Source organism: Plasmodium vinckei (assembly GCF_900681995.1).
Source record: "Plasmodium vinckei vinckei genome assembly, chromosome: PVVCY_10".
Taxonomy (NCBI): Eukaryota; Apicomplexa; class Aconoidasida; order Haemosporida; family Plasmodiidae; genus Plasmodium; species Plasmodium vinckei.
This window is the reverse complement of record NC_051302.1, coordinates 1,057,481-1,076,349: the sequence shown is the minus strand read 5'-3', so window position 1 is coordinate 1,076,349 and position 18,869 is coordinate 1,057,481. Positions and strand designations below refer to the sequence as shown.

At 20.5% G+C, this 18,869-nt stretch overlaps 4 protein-coding genes across 4 annotated transcripts; 2 read left to right on the top strand and 2 right to left on the bottom strand.

The window, feature by feature from the left end:
- Positions 1–2,179: 2,179 nt before the first annotated feature.
- Positions 2,180–5,185, top strand: PVVCY_1002900 (ATP-dependent rRNA helicase SPB4, putative; the record flags this gene model as incomplete). The annotated part of the gene is made up of 1 exon (XM_008625739.1): positions 2,180–5,185. The coding sequence occupies one exon, from the start codon at positions 2,180–2,182 to the stop codon at positions 5,183–5,185; it is 3,006 nt and encodes a 1,001-aa protein (XP_008623961.1).
- Positions 5,186–5,995: 810 nt separating this feature from the next.
- On the bottom strand, positions 5,996–8,166 carry PVVCY_1002890 (thioredoxin-like protein, putative; the record flags this gene model as incomplete). The annotated part of the gene is made up of 3 exons (XM_008625738.2): positions 5,996–7,733; positions 7,868–7,941; positions 8,101–8,166. The coding sequence occupies 3 exons, from the start codon at positions 8,164–8,166 to the stop codon at positions 5,996–5,998; spliced, it is 1,878 nt and encodes a 625-aa protein (XP_008623960.2).
- Positions 8,167–10,286: 2,120 nt separating this feature from the next.
- PVVCY_1002880 (glutathione S-transferase, putative) lies at positions 10,287–11,077 on the top strand (the record flags this gene model as incomplete). Its single annotated transcript, XM_008625737.1, has 2 exons — positions 10,287–10,324; positions 10,498–11,077. 2 exons carry the CDS (start codon positions 10,287–10,289, stop codon positions 11,075–11,077), a joined length of 618 nt encoding a protein of 205 aa, XP_008623959.1.
- Positions 11,078–11,705: 628 nt separating this feature from the next.
- On the bottom strand, positions 11,706–17,538 carry PVVCY_1002870 (conserved Plasmodium protein, unknown function; the record flags this gene model as incomplete). Its single annotated transcript, XM_008625736.1, has 4 exons — positions 11,706–11,760; positions 11,902–12,144; positions 12,275–12,339; positions 12,463–17,538. The coding sequence occupies 4 exons, from the start codon at positions 17,536–17,538 to the stop codon at positions 11,706–11,708; spliced, it is 5,439 nt and encodes a 1,812-aa protein (XP_008623958.1).
- Positions 17,539–18,869: the final 1,331 nt, after the last annotated feature.

The window sequence follows — 18,869 nt, the reverse complement described above, 5'->3', positions numbered from 1 at the left end:
TATTTTGGGGTTCCACACATAGAAATGTACAATATATAATAATTATACATATTATTTTTTAGTATTATCTCTATTTTTATAATTTATTATTACACAATCATTCTTGTGTATAATTTTTTTTATATATTGACAAGTTAATATATTTGTAAATATAATTATGTAATATTACAAATTGTTTGTTTTATATTTTCCAAACTGGTTGCAAAATTCATGTCTTTTTCATAAACATAATTTTTATAAATTTAAAATTTATTTTATACAATGAAAAATAACTAAATGTATTTGTCATAAAATCTGAAAGTTACATTTAATTGGTTTATTATTAACTTATTAAGCGGTTAAATTATTTTATTTTGTCTTATATGTTTACTGCTTTTTTCTTTTTTTTCTTTTTTTTTTTATTTATGTATGGTTACCTCTTTGCATAAACTTGTATTTCCCTATTAATTTTAAAAGCCTAGAAAAATACAAGTAAAAATGAATAATTCCACTATAATATCACTTGAAAGGTTAAAAAAAATATAAGGATATTCATTTTTATATCATATATAAATACTGGAAAGATGGAAAAGAAAGAGGAATAAAATTATAATTTGATAAAATAAACTTTATAAAAGGGCTGATATTATGTTTTACTTTATTACAATCGAGTACGATTTTTTTTTTTATATTTCTAAAATATCTCAAAATAAAATTAAAAAAAAAATTACAACCATTTGAAATATATTATCTACATTTTTGTTCTTTGTTCTATGCATTATATTAACAGAAGAAGGACTATTCTTAATTTTTGATATGGGGCAAAATATGTTCATATATTTTAGGGCCCACTTATGTGTGTGCGCATTTTTTTATTTATATAACATTAGGACCTCATTATTTGCCCACATTTTTCATGTGTTTATATACTATATATCAAAAGGTGCAATAATAAAATTTATTTGGCTATAAAAACAAACAGATTTAAAGAATAAGAAAAAGAAATTGAATTCCTAATTTGTATTAAGTTATATATAAAATAGTTGTACACTTAGATCTATGAAATTATTAGAATTAATATTCTATTTATGCTAATTTTTCCATATTAAGCATAGCATATAAATAAATAGGAAAATAATATATTATGGTTGTATGTCAAAAATAATACTATAATAAAAGTGTTATATTCAAGGGATATAAAAAAACAAAGACCAAATAAAATAAATATATAAAGATAGATTAAAAAATACAATAATGTGATAGCTAAAAAAATAAGGCAAAGGTTATGAAAAATTTTATTAAAATTTTTTTTGTAGATTGTTACATATCAAAGGTATACGATTAATGCTTAATATATATGATACTTTTTCAAAAGACAATCCTGGAATTATTTTTTCATTTTCTATATTATTTAATATTTTTATTAAGATAATATTATCCAAGAAATTTTACTATACAAATATTATTTAAGTATGTTTATATATGCCAATAAAAATGGCTGCATAACAACCTATGAATAAATAATTGTGTATATAAGATATCAAACAAATATATTGTTTATCAACTCTTAGAACTATTTTCAATGCTAATAAATGGAAAGTATTTATAAAGAGAAACATATTATAAAAATATAAAAATAAAACAGCTATTTTCCATTTTATAAAATGATTTATTATGTTTACCATTACAACAACCTCTTTTACTTTTAACAATAATATGATATACTTTAGCATTATTTCATAAAATGATAATTTTTTAATTATTTTACTTTGATTATATGGAAAGTTTAATCTTTATTATTTTTTATTATAAATTAATATCTATATAAAAGTTGCATTATTAATAAAAAAAATACCCGTCCCAAAAAAAGTATGTAGTTTTTTCCCTTGTTTCAAATTAAAAAAATTTGTATATTTTTTTAACCTTTTTTCTCTATAATTACAATATTTATGAAAAAAAAATTAACCGAATATATTTTAACATATATATCTTAATGTTTTTAAATAATAAAATCCTTTTCATTCATAAATATCCCATTTGAAAACGAAAAAAAAAATTGTCGTGATTTTTGTTGAATGAAACGAAAAAAAATCATATATATAAATATTCTAAAATTTTGATTAGAGATTTATAAATATAGATCAAATTCTTTTTTGTAAAATGATAAAAAAAATAATATAATTGTAACAAATATAATGCCATGACAAAAATTGACGAAGAACCAAAAACAAAGGAAAGGGAAAAAAAACCTTTCACTAACCTCAATCTGGATAATTCAATCATTTTCTCACTTTTCATTCAAAAGTATTTTTATTGTGCTAAAATACAAGAAATTAGCATACCACATATTTTAAATAAAAATGAAAATGTTTTATTACAATCTGAAACAGGGACTGGAAAAACATTATGCTTCGTTATACCAATACTTCAAACTTTAATCAATTATAAAAAACAAATTTTTAAAAATCAAATATATATAACTAGCGAAAAAAGTTGTAAAGAAAAAACAGAATGCAATCCTGATGATACTCATATTGATGACACTACTAAAGCTAGCGATTTTGTTTACGACGAAAATAGTATTAATTCTATTTATGATTATTTTCAAAAATGTGAGATTACTAAATGTAAATCTGTTCCATTTAATATAAATGTAGATAAATTTATTTCATATAACATTAATAATAATATAATACAAAATCAAGACAGTACTACTAAAGAAGGATTACTAACAACAGAGAAAGCTACAACCCCTATTGAAGAGGCAACAAACTTAATAACTAATGTAGATCCAGAAATTAAACAAAATGAAAATGAAGGGAAAAGTACTGAGTTAAAAGACGGAGAAAGTGCAAAATGTAATGCCCAATTTAATATATCTGAAATTGTAGCTATTCAAGAAGATATCGAAATATTTCATAATGCAAATCGAAATAAAGAAGAGAAAGGGATTGACGTAAATACAATCATAATTACCCCAACACGAGAACTTTGTATACAAATATATAATGTAATAAATAATTTTATATTTTTTATAAGATTATATTTTTCAAATAAATTTAATGTAGATTTAAAAATATTAGATAAAGATAATTTTTTTATAAATAATTTATTATTTAGAGGAGCTGTAAAAATTGAAGATGATATAAAAGTTCTAGAGAATGAAAAAAAAAAAAAAAATACTTTTCAAATAATTACAGCTACTCCTGGAAAATTAGCAAATTTATTTAAAGAGTATCATAACCTTTTTAACACATCAAAATTGAAATATTTTATATTAGATGAAGGAGATAAACTATTGGAAGAAAGTTATATAAATTATGTAAAAGATGTTGTAAATAATATCAAGTCTAATGATTATATTACTTGTATATGTAGTGCAACTTGTTTATATGAAGATAAAATTTGTAGTTTATTTCCTTCTGGGTTAAAAAAAAGAAAGCCATTCAGAATAATTCTTAATCCTAAGGAAGGAGAAAATGAACAACAATCTGATCTTAATGTTATTTCCCCTTCACGTGTTTACTTAAATGATAAAGAACAAGATAATGAGCATGATAATGGAAATATAACCACCTCATTTGCAATGTCTAATCAAATTGAAAATTATTATATCGTATTAAGAAATATAGACAAATTTTTTTTCCTTTTTAAATTTTTAAATACAGTTTTGAATAATGGAGAAACTGCTATTGTGTTTTTCCCAACCTGTTTTTGTGTTGATTATTATTTTCACATGTTTAAAAGTATTTTTAGCATAAAAAATTTATACAATAATGACGAGGAAAATCTTTTTAAAAAACTTATCAGACTGAACAAGCTTTATAATAATATCTGTACAGATGATGAGATGCTCGTTTTTTCAAAAATGATTTGCTATATTCAAAATTATATAGGAAAAAATAAAATAAATTTTTTAAAAATTCATAGAAAAATGAAAGATAAAAAACGGATTAGTGCCTACAATAAAATAACAAATAATAAAAAATATGCTAAAAAAAAAAATGTAATTTTTTGTACAGATGTTATGAGTAGAGGAATAAATATTGACATTCAATGGGTCATAAATTATGATGTTCCAAATAAAAATATGACATATATACATAGAAGTGGTCGAACTGGTAGATTTGATAAAACAGGTAAAAACATTATTTTTATAAATAAAAAGGAAAAAGAATATTTATACTTTTTAAAAAGTAAAAAAGTCAGCATTTACAATTTTAAAAAAACAGATATGTTTCAAAATATGATCAAATATGAATCTACAATCATAAAAACAGAACAACACTTAAATAAGGAGGCTCTAAAACTTGCAAATAGAAATAGTGATTGCATAAGTTTTCTTGAAAAAAAACAATTTTTTACAAATTGTGACACAACAAATAGTAAATCGAAAAATAAAAAAGGAAATAAAAATAAAAAAGATATTCCTGAGGATGAAAAAGAGAAAAATGAAACCCCCAAACGACAAAATATTATACTTCCCAATAATATAATTACGATATTCTTGAAACTGATAATATTTTATGCTATTGAAAATCGAGAAATATTCAATTTATCAACAAAAGCATTTTTGTCATATATTGAATTTTATAAAAATCATCAATTAAATTTTCTTTTCCCATTTAGCAAATTAAATATATCACATTTATGTCATACATTTGCATTAGTTAAAATACCAAAGTTTAAAGAAAAAGAAAAAGTTAAAAATTTTAAAAGTTTCGATATAAATGTCTATGATATACCCTATAAAAATATTGAAAAAGAAAAGAAGAGGTTAGAAAATAAGAAAAAAAAAGAAGAAGAAAAAGAAAGTATTTTAAAAAAGGAACAACCTCTTTCTACTGAACAAAACAAAAATGATAAAAATGGTAAAAGTGATAAAAATAAAAAAAAGAGAAAAACTATTGTTCAAAGAAAACATGAAAAAAGAGAAATGGATCAAAACGAAATTGACTCTTTATTTTTTGAAGAAAAATTATTTAAAAAATTAAAAAAAAAAAAAATAACTGATGAAGAATATGATCGATTGTTAGGAATTGATGATCTTGACAAATTATTCACTTCAAATCCATCAAAGAAAAATACACAAATTGTTAAAACAACTGTTCTACAAAATTCAAACAAAAAAAAAAGTAAGAAAAAACAAAAACTATACAATTTAAAGGTCAAAAAAGTAAGAAGAAATTCAAAAAGACGAAGATAATAATATGCTATAACCCAACATCATTTTATTTATGTACAATTAATTACAACTGCATAGTCTCTATATATTTCCATTGTTTTTATAATTTTTTTTTGTTTAATTTTGCCATTCATATGGGTAATACCAAGCCCTATTTTTCAGTACCACAAAAAAGTGAAAAAAAAAATTCACAATATAAGACTTAATTTTTTTTCTTAATAATTATTAGCATTCTTATTCTCAAATTTTATCATTAATTATGGTAATAAAAAAGACATAATTAAAAATTTACAAAAAATAAAATGTGTCCTTAAATGAGGTTAATTCAAAAAAAATAATAAATAAAATAAATTCACATTTTAGCCATGGTGAATGCAACTAAATGTTGACAATAATTAAAAAAAAATATTAATAATAATGGTGTAAAAAAATGAAATAATAAAATATTTAAAAAAAAAAATAATAATGCTAAGTGTAGCAATTAATACATTACCCCTTTTCGGGAAAATGCACTTGAAAACATTGTAGAGGGAAAGAGAATTAAAAAATATGCATATAATGAATTAATAAAAAAAATTTATATGTAATATTATAATTTGCGAAATTTTCATTATTACAAAACATGAGGTAATATTATAAAAATAAAATCAGTAATTCTTGTTTTCTTTTTCCTTTTTTTTTGTTGATAATTGTATAAACTTTTCAAATGTGTATTTCCCAGTATTTATATAAATAAGCTATACCTAAACAATAATATGGGAATTCATAATTTTATATCTTATACCCACGATTTTGCAAACACACACGTATATACATATATAGTGGCAAATCTTATGAAGATGGTTTTTTTAAAACAATGGGTGAGGAATATAAATCATCGCTATAAAAACTGTTAAGGAATTTAAAAAAATTATCCTTGTCTATATCAAATTTTCCATCAGTATTTTGTATAATATTAATATTATTAACATTTTCTTTAAATAATTTTTGATTAAATAAATCTAAAATAGCAACTTGTGTTGTATTATTAACTGAGCATAGATTTTTCAAAGCTTCATATTTTTTATCATCATTAAGTACTAAATAAAAATTAATTTTTTTTCCTTTTCTATTTTTATTATATATTTCTATTAATTCATTGTATTTGTCTAATAAATTAAAATCTAATTTATCCACAAATAAAATGAAAATAGGAGCAAATACATTTAAATTATTTAAATTACTAATATTGTCATATTTATACATATAATTATTTTCATTAACTTTCTCTTTTAAACTTTTATGATTGTTCAATATAAAATTGGATATATCATCATTTTTTTTACTAACATTAATATATTTATTTAATATTTTTCCCTTCTTATTAACTAAAACACCTATAGGTTTAAATGTAACATCAAATGTATCATAAAGTAAGAGTTTATAAATCGAATTATTTTCTTCTTTCCCTAAATGGTATACTTCATTCATATAACTTTTTTTTTCATTTCCATCCGAAATTTCAGTTTTTTTTTGTTCTTCCTTATCAGCTTGTTCATTATTTTTTTCATCTTCTTTAATTTCATTATTGGCTTCATTATTTTTTGCATCGTTAAGATTGACTTGACTAGGACTTGCCTTCTCTGGTTTCCCTTCAATATCTTTTACAAAAATTATATCTAATTTTACATTATTTTTTGATAACTTATTTTTAATTTTAACTAGCGTTTCAATATCTTCTTTATTTTCTTTATTATTATTAAAATAGAAAATAACATAATCTGAATTTAATTTTTTAAAATTATATTGATTATTATTCTTATCATATATATTATTTATATATGTCAAACTATTTGTATTTTCAAATGGAAAATCTTTGCTATTATATAATAATAAATAATTTATATTATCATTTATAACATTCATATTTTTATCTAATAAAACCATAGTAGGTATATTCATAATGTTATAATTTTTTATTAATTTTAAAACTTGTTGTTTATCATTAAATGCTACACTATACCAATTATTCATTAAGCCAAAATGTTTTATGTTAAATAATATTTTATTATCTAATGGTACATAAACAATGTTGACATTATTATTTTTATTTATTTCTTGATATGTTTCTTTTAATCTGTCTACATATGTTTTAATATTTCGGGATTGTAAAAATTTATCAACATTATATGAGTGGAAAAATAATATCGTATAATCATTTACATTTTCTTTTGTGCTAACTTTTTTTGCATTTATATAAAAATTTACATATGCTAATAAATTATAATATATACTAGTTATTATATAAAATATATTAAATGATTTATCGTTATCATATATAATTTTTGGTACTATAGTTTCATCATGTTTATATAAATATCTTCCTAGTATTTTTTCAGCATCACTTAAATTTTTTGTATTGTTTACTAACTTATTATATACCACTATACTTGCAAAAATCAGAGGAACTGAAAGTCCTGTTAAACCCATAAATCCTAAAAAACTCACATTTTTAGAATTTCCATTGCTACTTAAAAGATTTCCTCTGCTATCTTCTCTTCTGTCTCTCCTCAGGTCTATATAAGAAAATCTATAAAAATTAATAAGCATACAAATTAGTTTAAGCCATTAAATTACATGCTACATGATTAATTTAGCATCTCCGATCACATTTATGTACACACACAATGCATATTTGATATATAATGTTTTTATTTCGTTTACTTTCTTTGGTTGCTCGCCTGAAGAGCTAACGGCAAGCCCACATGGCTGATTGTTGAAAAATCTTTATGCTTAATCTGGAAAAATAAAAATGTAGCGTAAATATGTAATGATATAATGTTTCAAATATATTAAGATTATAGTATTGACACAAAACATATTTGTATAAAAACAAAAGAATACATATATAGCATATAAAACAACTCGGAAAATGTTATACAATTTTTCGTTCTTACTGAATTCACATTTATGGCAGAAATTATAAAAACTTGAAAAATAAAATAAAATAGTATTTTTATCATTATAAAATGATATATATAATATAACACCTCGATTTTTTCTCTTTTTATTTATGGCTTATTTTGTTCCTTTCTCCTCTTAAGGTTATCTACCTATTTATTTGTTTCCTTATTAAATAATATTTTCATTTATCTTTTTATCTTTCAATATATCTTTAAATTTGTATTTTTTTTTCGATCTTTATATAATTTTTCTCCTTTTTGAACTCCCCGCATTCGTTCATTTATATCTACTTGGTTTTGCAGCATATGAGAAGTTTCCTTTATATTATGTTTGATATTATATAATAGTAATTATATTTTTTTTTATGTTTTATTTTTTGTACTTATTTGTGTATTTTTTAATATTATTATTTTTTTTTTAAATTAACTTTAAAAGCTTAATTAAATTAAAATATCCTCAGAATATATATCATCAAAATTGTCGATAAAAAAAAACAAGATTATATTTTTCCCGAATAAAATAATATACACTATAAAATTGTATCACTATAAAATAGTATATTTAATATATTATTATTATTCTTAAAAATAAGTCGACACAATTATAGGATAATTAGCCATAATATCCTAATAATAAAGAGAGAAAAATAAAAAAACAAATTTTATAAAGGTGTATATATTATTATGTGTTAATTTTTCCAGGTTGATATAAATATATTAATTAGATCGTTTTTCCTATGAATACAATATAATCAATCTTTACTCAAATAAAAGAAGATTAAAAAAATAGTGTTGAATTTATACACACTCAAATATTATAAAATAAATATATTTTATAAAAAATTTCAAAAATTTTTAAATATTTCATGACTTAAAAAAACAAAAATTAAATATTTTTTTCACCACTAAGGGTTTTATTCTTTTGGGTGTGTGTGTGATGAATATTGGCATACTACTAACAAAATAAAGTCCATAAAAACGTGTGCTTATTTTTTTATTGAAAGGAAAACAACTAATATATGTCCTTAATAATAGGGAAAATGTGAACTTTGGTTAATATAATATATTACAATTGTTGGATTATTATGTTTATATCCTATAGCCCAGTATATAAATTAATACAATTCAGATTATATAAAGACATATATAAAACTTTCTTATCAGTTTTTAATTCCATGTATATACATTAAATATTTTTTTAATATGAAAAGTTGTTTAACAGTTATATATATTTCTACAAAAGGCATATAAGCTTATAATAATATATATGCTTCTTTTATTTATTTAATTAAAAATACTTAGTGCCATGATAAGCTTTCAAATATTATATAGAAAAATATACCCCCATAAATTTGAATATTTATATTACTACATATTGTATGTTGTTACATAATATATAGCAACACACAAATATTTTTTATAGTTGACATTTTTTTTTCATTTGAAATATAATAGCATATTATTATGTAACATTTTTTTCTATTCCCATCATATTTATGTTAAATAATATAGTATTGCAAACTTATTTCATGCATATTCTCTTTACTTTTATTCTAAATTTTAAATTCCTTTCTATATTCATTACCTATACATAATAATTCTATTTTTTTCCTTTTTATTATTTCCTTACATTATTTAAATAGTTTTAGTTACCACTCCACAAAGTTAGCAATTATTATGTTTACTACATATTAATTTTATTTTCAAATTTATTTCAATCCCTTATAATAATATCAATAAAAAAAAATACGCCTATATATTTATACCCAATAATAAAATAATTCGATCTTCCTAATTAATCTGAAAGTACATGTTTAGTAACAGCAATGTGCATATATTTCTTCATATGGTTTATTTATTTTATTAATTTATTTATTATATAGATTTTTATTAATTTTTTTTTGAGTTAATTTAAAAATTGAATTTTATTCTAAACATTTTAAATAATCAATATTGTTTTTATTATATTCAACATTTTTAATTTTTTTTGATTACTTATTAGCAGATTTTTTCCATTTCAATTTCCTATACGTATAGATATATATAACTAATTTTTTTAATTCATATTTGCCGTATAAATATATAATTCTTTCTTTTCACTTTCTTTTATTTCTCTTTAACATTGTGTCGTTTGCTTTCTTTAATATATGTATATATAGCTTCCTACTGCTATACTTAAAATGACGGACAACATTGTATTGTACTATTTCGATGCAAGGTAAAACAAAATTAATAAATAAAATAGTTGACTTGGAATGTGCAAAATTGCATACGGGTTGTGATTGCCAATTTATTTCCCATATTTATAAAGACAGTTTGAGAATACATGGGTGTTACATAATTTGTTTTTCACATGAATGTATATATTTATATTTTTTCTTTTTTTTAAAGGGGTAAAGCTGAATTAATTAGACTTATTTTTGCATATTTACAAGTTAAATATACCGATATAAGATTTGGAGTAAATGGTGATGCATTTGCAGAATTTAATAATTTTAAAAAAGAAAAAGAAATTCCTTTTAATCAAGTTCCTATATTAGAAATAGGAGGTTTACTACTAGCTCAAAGTCAATCTATAGTTCGATATTTATCAAAAAAATATAATATAAGTGGGAATGGTGAATTAAATGAATTTTACGCAGATATGATATTTTGTGGTGTACAAGATATTCATTATAAATTTAATAATACAAATTTATTTAAACAAAATGAAACTACTTTTTTAAACGAAGAATTACCTAAATGGTCAGGTTATTTTGAAAAGCTTCTACAAAAAAATAATACAAATTATTTTGTAGGTGATACTATAACATATGCAGATTTAGCAGTTTTTAATTTATATTATGATATAGAATCAAAATATCCAAATTGTTTAAAAAATTTTCCACTATTAAAAGCACATACTGAACTTATAAGTAATATCCCTAATATAAAACATTATATTGCTAATAGAAAAGAAAGTGTCTATTAATTTCTAGTTATATACACATTTTCAATAATCATTTATTTTCCGAAGCTTAATTTTGTATTTATTTTTTATCAACAAAATAGTATAACATTATTCTATTTGTAATTCTCTAATTAAATCTATTGCTCATACAAAGTAAGAGATTACTTTCTTTTTCAATAGGCAATCTTCAATTTTTCCCATTTTTTTTTATTCCTGTGTTTGTTTATATGCATAGTATCCATTGTCTATGTAGAGCATTACATTATATATATATGCTTTTATATGCCGTAATTTTAAAATTATTGGCATACAAACGCAGTATTATATTAAAAAACTTATTACAGAAAATAAGTGATTTATAATAAACTTTTTTATTATTTATATATTAAAACTAAATTAATTATATGTTGTTTAAAAATTAAAAAATATATATAATTACGCTAATATGCTTATACATATTATCGCACACAAATAATGTTAAAATGTATATATATATTATGTATATTAAAAAATATAAATCAAAGTAAATAATAACAAAAAAAAGAACAAACAAAAAATTGTCTATCCTTGTACATATTGTCTATAAATATATGTACATAATAATATGGGCATAAATACCCCAATTTTTTAAATTGAAAAAATATATCCGTTATTTTTGGATATGTGCCATTATGATTTTTGCAATTTCATCCGTTTCGATATTTCTATTGTAAAAAAAAAAAAGGAAAATGTGTTAGCAATGAAAATAGTGGCACAAAAATGTGTTAGCAATGAAAATAGTGGCACAAAAATGTGTTATTATACATGCATAGTCTATTTTTTTATGTTTTTTTCCAGTCACTTACTTTATCATCCGATTGATTTCATCTTCGTAAAATTTGTTTTGGTGAGAATAGCTGCACACACTTTTATAAAGAATTTTATAAAAATCAATTTCATTAGACATTGATGCTAATATTTTTGAATGCAACTCTGATTCGGAACCTTTATGAAGTTTTTTCTCCTTATCCATATGGTAAATAAATATGTTACTCAGTATGTAAAATATGCTATGCAATACTGAATATAGGAAGCATACCATAAGGTTTCTAAAAAGGGGACATAAAAAAGGAAAAAATTAATAAATATCACGTATGTATATATAGAAAACTTATTAGGGGGTAGCAAATATAGTGTGACAAATAAATATGAAGGTATATATATATATTTCATTCTTACTCATCAAATTCTTTGGCATATGGAATTGTTTTAACCAATAATATTGTTATAAGCCCAGCTCCACTCTAAAAAAAAAGAATGTTAAAATAAATTATTTTCATTACAAGGAAACAAATAGAATAATGGGAGAATAATGACATCCTAAACAAATAATACAAAATAAGTTCAATTATGCAAAATTGTTATACCTTATAAAACAACATTTTGGTTATGTATAAATTAATGTAATTGTAAAACAAAAAGAGAGATAAAATGTTTTGAATATATGCCACTCCCATATTGGGGGTAAATAAATGTGAGACTGAAACATCAATTAAATATATATAGATAGAAGAATATATACTACTATTATATAATTTATATCTAATATCCATTTTCCCATTTTTTTCTGTTATATTATTATTTTTTATGTAAGATTTATTTTGTTTTTTTTCATTTTTTAGATATTTATCCAAAGTATTTACATTTGGATTAACATGTAATATTTGTACTTTTAGAAATTCCTCATATTCAATTTTACTATTAAAACATATATCAGCATGTGCTAATATATAATATAACAATAAGTAATTATTAAATAATGTATATATTAAAGTTTTCTTTTTCTTTTTTTTTATAATTTTAAATATTTTTGTATAAATTGATGCTCCTTTATTTTTTAACATACTATTAACAAATAGGTAGTATACACTTTTAATTTTACAAACTTCTGTATTTATTTTGTCATTATCAATTTCTTCTTTTTGTATTTCTTTATGTACACAATTGACTTTTTCCTCATTTTTTGTATTTATACTTTTTTTATTTCCTTTTTCTTTGAAAAAAAATGAACTTTTTTTTGATTTCTTTTTTTCATTTATTGCGTTAGAAAATGTGTCATATTCATTATAATTTTCAAAGTTATAATATTCATATGTATCACAAAATTTTATAGTTTTTCCAAATAATTTAAAATCACTCATTTTTGCTATATTATTTTCATATCCAAATTTGTAACTAAAAATGTTTTTTATATTATTTCCATTTATTCCTTCATTTAAATTTGTGCTTGTTTTATTTTTATTCAATTTTTGTTTTTCATTTTGAGCTATTTTATTATTGCTACTATTATCTGTTCCATTTTCTTTCGAGCCATTTATAACATCAACAACATAATTTGGTAAAAGGTCTTTGTCAAATTTTAAATTTTTAATTAAATTTTCAACATCGGGATAGATTGAAACATAAAAATAAACTTTTTCAACAGTAGTATATAATATATTTGTTAAATATAAATATAATTGTTTATTTAAAATAATATCTATATTATTTATACTTTTATTTAAAAATATATTATTACATTCAACAAAATAATTTACTGTCTCTACATTATCATATTTAAATTCATTTAAATAAATTATATTAAAAAGAGTATTTTTTTTTTTTTTTACATCTTCATTATATTTAGATATTGTTTCAATATGAGTATATGGACATTTATCAATGTCTTTATATAAATTTTTTATATCTATATATATATCCCATAATACTTCAAGCATTTTTTTTATTAATGTATTTTTTGTAAAATTATCAACAGATGTTAATGATATATTTTCTGAATATTTAATTCCATTTTTCTCACATTTTATCATATCATTATTACTATTAGAAGTAATTGCACAATCATCAGTAATAGAATCTACTGCATTTTTTATTATATTTTTAATTTTTGTTACTATTTCATCATAATTTTCAACTTGTTTATTTTTAATTAATGTTATTAAATTTCTAGGTTCATGTACAGTTGCAAAAACATATCGACCTAATTTTTTAATATTATCATATTTCTTTATATCTTGTTCATCTCCTTTTGTATTATCATTTAAACCTTCTTCTTGATCTCCATCTAATTTATCCATACTTTTAAGACATAATGTCTTATCTAATATGTTTTCCAATTTAGTCTTGCCATCCCCATTTTTATCATTTTGTTCATCCATTTCTTTTTCTTTTCTTTTATTATCAGAAATTATCGAATAATTAAGTAAGTTATACAAATTTTTATCCATGACATTTTTATTATCTGTTTCTAATTGGGTATCATTATCCATATATTTTTTCTTTTGCATATTTTCAAAAGTTGACAAGTTATTTTTTAAATTATTCAGATTATTTTCTAAAAATTGATTGGCAATATCTTCTGGAGTAATATTATCATTTTTCAAAAGTTCAGTAAAATTATAATTTTTATTTAAATCGTCGAAAATTTGATAATCACTATTTTCCATTTTATCAATTTGTTTCAATTTATTATTTGCATTGTTGTTATCATTATTTTCTATTCCTTTATCTTTTTCTTTCCCTTTTTCATCATTTTTAAAATTCCATTTCCCACTATTTTTTTGAATTGAAGGATTTATTATCATGTAAGATAATTGTATTCTTAATAATTTATCTTTATCACTTTTTTGCATTAAATTTTTATACCTTACTCTATAATTTACATGTTTAATATTTCCATTTATTTGATTTATAAATCGATAATAGTTATACAAGTTTTCATTTAAATCAGTTATATTTATATCTTTATAATAATCTCTTAAAAATAATGTAAATTTAAGCATATTTTGTTTCTTTAATTTGTTAATACAACTTTCCATATTCATAATATATTTTTCATTATTTTGTTGATTATGATATTCGATACTACCTATTGAATTTTTGAAATGTCTATGCCCTCTGTTATTGTTATATCCCATACCATGATCATAATTGGAATTATTAGGATGATCATTTTTCATGGATATTTCTCTACTTGTTTTTTTTCGAGCCATTCCATGATGATGTTGTTGTGTGTTCATTCGATTTCTTCCATACTCATCATATTCATAACTATTATTATTATAATAATAATAATCATTTGGATATTTTTCATAATTTCTAATTAATTTTTTAATAGCATTATTATTGCTGTTCATATAATTTTTGTTATAATAATTTTTATCCATATTCATTTGATTATTATAATTTATCTTTCCAAGTAATTCATTATTTTCTCTTTTATTTTTATGATTTCGATCTATATCATTATTATTATCCATTTTATTTGACTTATTTTCATACATATATTCTTCATGCATTTGTTCAATATTATATAAATCTTCATTACCAGATTGGCTATTTCTATATATTTCATCAGAATGTAAATTTGATCGAATTCTAGGGTCATCATGCATATTATTATTTCTATTATTAATAGGTAAATAATGATGTTTCACATTATCATTAAGATTAATTCTTTTTATATCTTCATTGTTATAATATTGTTCATTACGAATATTTTCATTCATCTCAAAAAACGAACTAATCTTATCATCAAAGCTGTTATTATTAATACTATTTATATTGTTAATATCGCTTGGGTTATTTCTTAAATAATATTCATTTAAAATATTTAAAACATTTATATTATTTGCTGATCCATTAAATTGTGTATCATTTTGATTACGAATTTGTCTACTAGTTGATGAATTCATTTTTATTTCATTATTATTTTCTTGAAAATATAATAAATCATCTTTAAAATTATTTAATCTATCATTTAGATTTAAATAATAATTTTCATTCTCTATATTACTTTTATTTAAATATTCTTCAACCTTTAATATATGCTCATTACTTAATATGTCTTTATTAAATTTTACATCCTCTAAATCGATATCATTTTTTTTATTATTACTTATCATAAAGTTATCGTTCATTTTTTTACTACTTAATGGGTGCATATTTTGGAAATTCATTTTATCTCCTTTATTGGATGCTCTTAATAAATGCGTGTGAATATTTATGTTGTCGTCAGGGTAACAAGGATCCATTACACTGCTCATGTCATTCATAACATATGATGTATCCCCATGATTCCTTCGATTATGATCATTGTCATCATTTACAAGATCGTTAATATTGTTAAGACTAGTAAGGGTATTTCTAAATTTATTTAAAAATTTTAAATTTTCATCATTTTCACTATTTTGTAAATCCATCAATTCATTAATATTACTAGCATTAAATTTATTTATATTATTATGAGAAAAATCGCTATGAATATTATTTCTTAAAATATGTGAATCATCAGAAATATTTTCATCAAATGGAATATTTTTTTTTTTTAAAATATTAAAATAGTCTAAATTTTTATAATTTTCATCATAATCATCATATTTATTTTCATCAAATCGATCAATTTTTTCATCATCATCACTTTCGAACTGCTTGTGTGCAAATACTACATTTTGTTCTTTATTTTGTGATATATTTTTTTTGATGTAATTTTTTTCAATAAATTTATTGTCTCCAAAAAGTTTATTACTAAAATTATTGAAATGGCTAGCTGGCTCACCAATATTTTTTTTATTATTAATATCATCTTTTTGCATAAAATTGAAAGGGTCAGCATTATCAAGTGAATGTTCATCACTTAATTCCTCATTATCATTGGAATAAAAAATATTTCTATTTATAAATTTTGTTAAATTAGATACATTATGAAACTGAAAAATGTCTTCTTTTTCATTATATGGTGAAGATATATTAATATTTTTATTCCTTTCAATATCTCTACTATTATCATTATTATAATTTTTGGAAATATTTCTAAACTTATCACCTTTTATAGTATGATTTTCTTTCTCATAAATATTATTTCCATGAGCTTGCCTTAAATATAAATCCATTTCATTTTCTCTTTTTATAGAATTTAAATTGTTATTATTTATTAAGTCACATTCTTGTTGCATTAAAAATTCTGAACTGTTCATATTTTTGTTGCTATCTATATTCTTATTTAATTTAAATAATTTTTTTTCATTTTCAATCAAATTATTATTCATAATATAAGAAAAATCACCTTCAGAATTATCATTATATCCAAAGGTAATATTATTTATTTTGTCAACGTCTTCATAAATACTATTATCTTTAATTTTATCAATTGAGCTTAAGCTATCATATTTGTTATCATTATTTTTAGTGATATTTTTATTGTTAATGTTATTATCTTGTTTTTTATATTGGTTTAAATTGCTATTTTTATTATTATATTTGTTTTCGCTCTTTAAATAGTCATTAGAATATGCACTTTTTCGATATTTATTATTAATTTTTTTTTTGTAATTGGAATTGTTATTTCCATAATAATAGTTGTTGGAGTAGTTATAGCTATTATTATAATTTATGTCCTCATGTTTACTTTTATTTCGTGAACTATACGAATTGTAGTTCTTCATTTTAAAACATCAATACTTTCGATATGGTTTGTCATAAAAAATAAATTTCAAGCTCTTTACCTAATTTAAGTGTACATACATATATATATGCCCTAAATTAATTGGTGATGTGCATCAACCACATTAAAAAATTTGGTGGCTAGGCATTAATGCTTTAAAATAATCTTAACAATTAATAAAGGCAAATAATTTTTTTTAAATAAACCTATTTTCCTATTTTCATATACTATGGGGAATATAATTTGTATATATTTTTTTATTTTGTTAATTATTTTTTATATTTAAAACAAAATTCCAATTATATAAAAAAGGTCTTCATATGACATGTACAATAAATGAACATACAATGTAGATATTATACAATTTATCATTGAACGGGCTTAATAATATGTAATTAATTATAATAATTTTATCACATTCAAAATATACTATATATATATATATAACACTTTAAATGTAACAAAAAGAGTACTATTATACAAATGATATAATATTGAATATAAATTTAATAGTTTTATGGAAAAATAAATGCTTAATATTTTTTTGCAATAATATATGCAAAATAATATATACTTTGGAATGTTTTTGTAATTTTTATTTTTTTTATACAATACATTTTATATATAATGTGCCACACTATTCTCGTTTAACATTATATAAAAATATATTTCATAAAAATTTAAAGAATGACATTTAAAAGTGCCATATCTTAATAAAGCAAAATAAATAATATGACAAAATATAAGAATTATTACTTTTAGAATAATATAATTTTACATTTTTTATTTCTTTTCTCCTTAACAATGACTAAAAATATTTTTTTTATAATGCATATGCAAATCTGGATTTAAAAAGCAATTTCTCAATACGTAATATACATAAGTAATAATAATTTAATATAAATAATGAATGGGTAAAGCATAATAAAAAAATAAAAAAATAAACTGAGTGTAACTAAATTTTTTTTCGAAATCAAAATAAAATCATTTTATTCCCTAATGACAAGATTATTATTTTAATATGCTTCATATGAATAAAAATTAATTATAATTTATAACACTAAAATATAGTGATATTTACAATTTTGCAAATTCACAATACTATTCATTTATTAATTAGTATATAATTATTATTAAAAAAAATTAATTTTCTCCATTCATTTTATTACTTAATAAGGGGAAATGTAAAATATCGGAATAATAAATTTATATAATTTTCCTTATAAAAATAATGGTTCTTAAGAAATAAATGAAATGAGTTTTTGATTTAAGGCTTATGTTATATACAAATTTTGTAATAGTTTTAAATATAATTAAGTTAGCTAAGCAAAA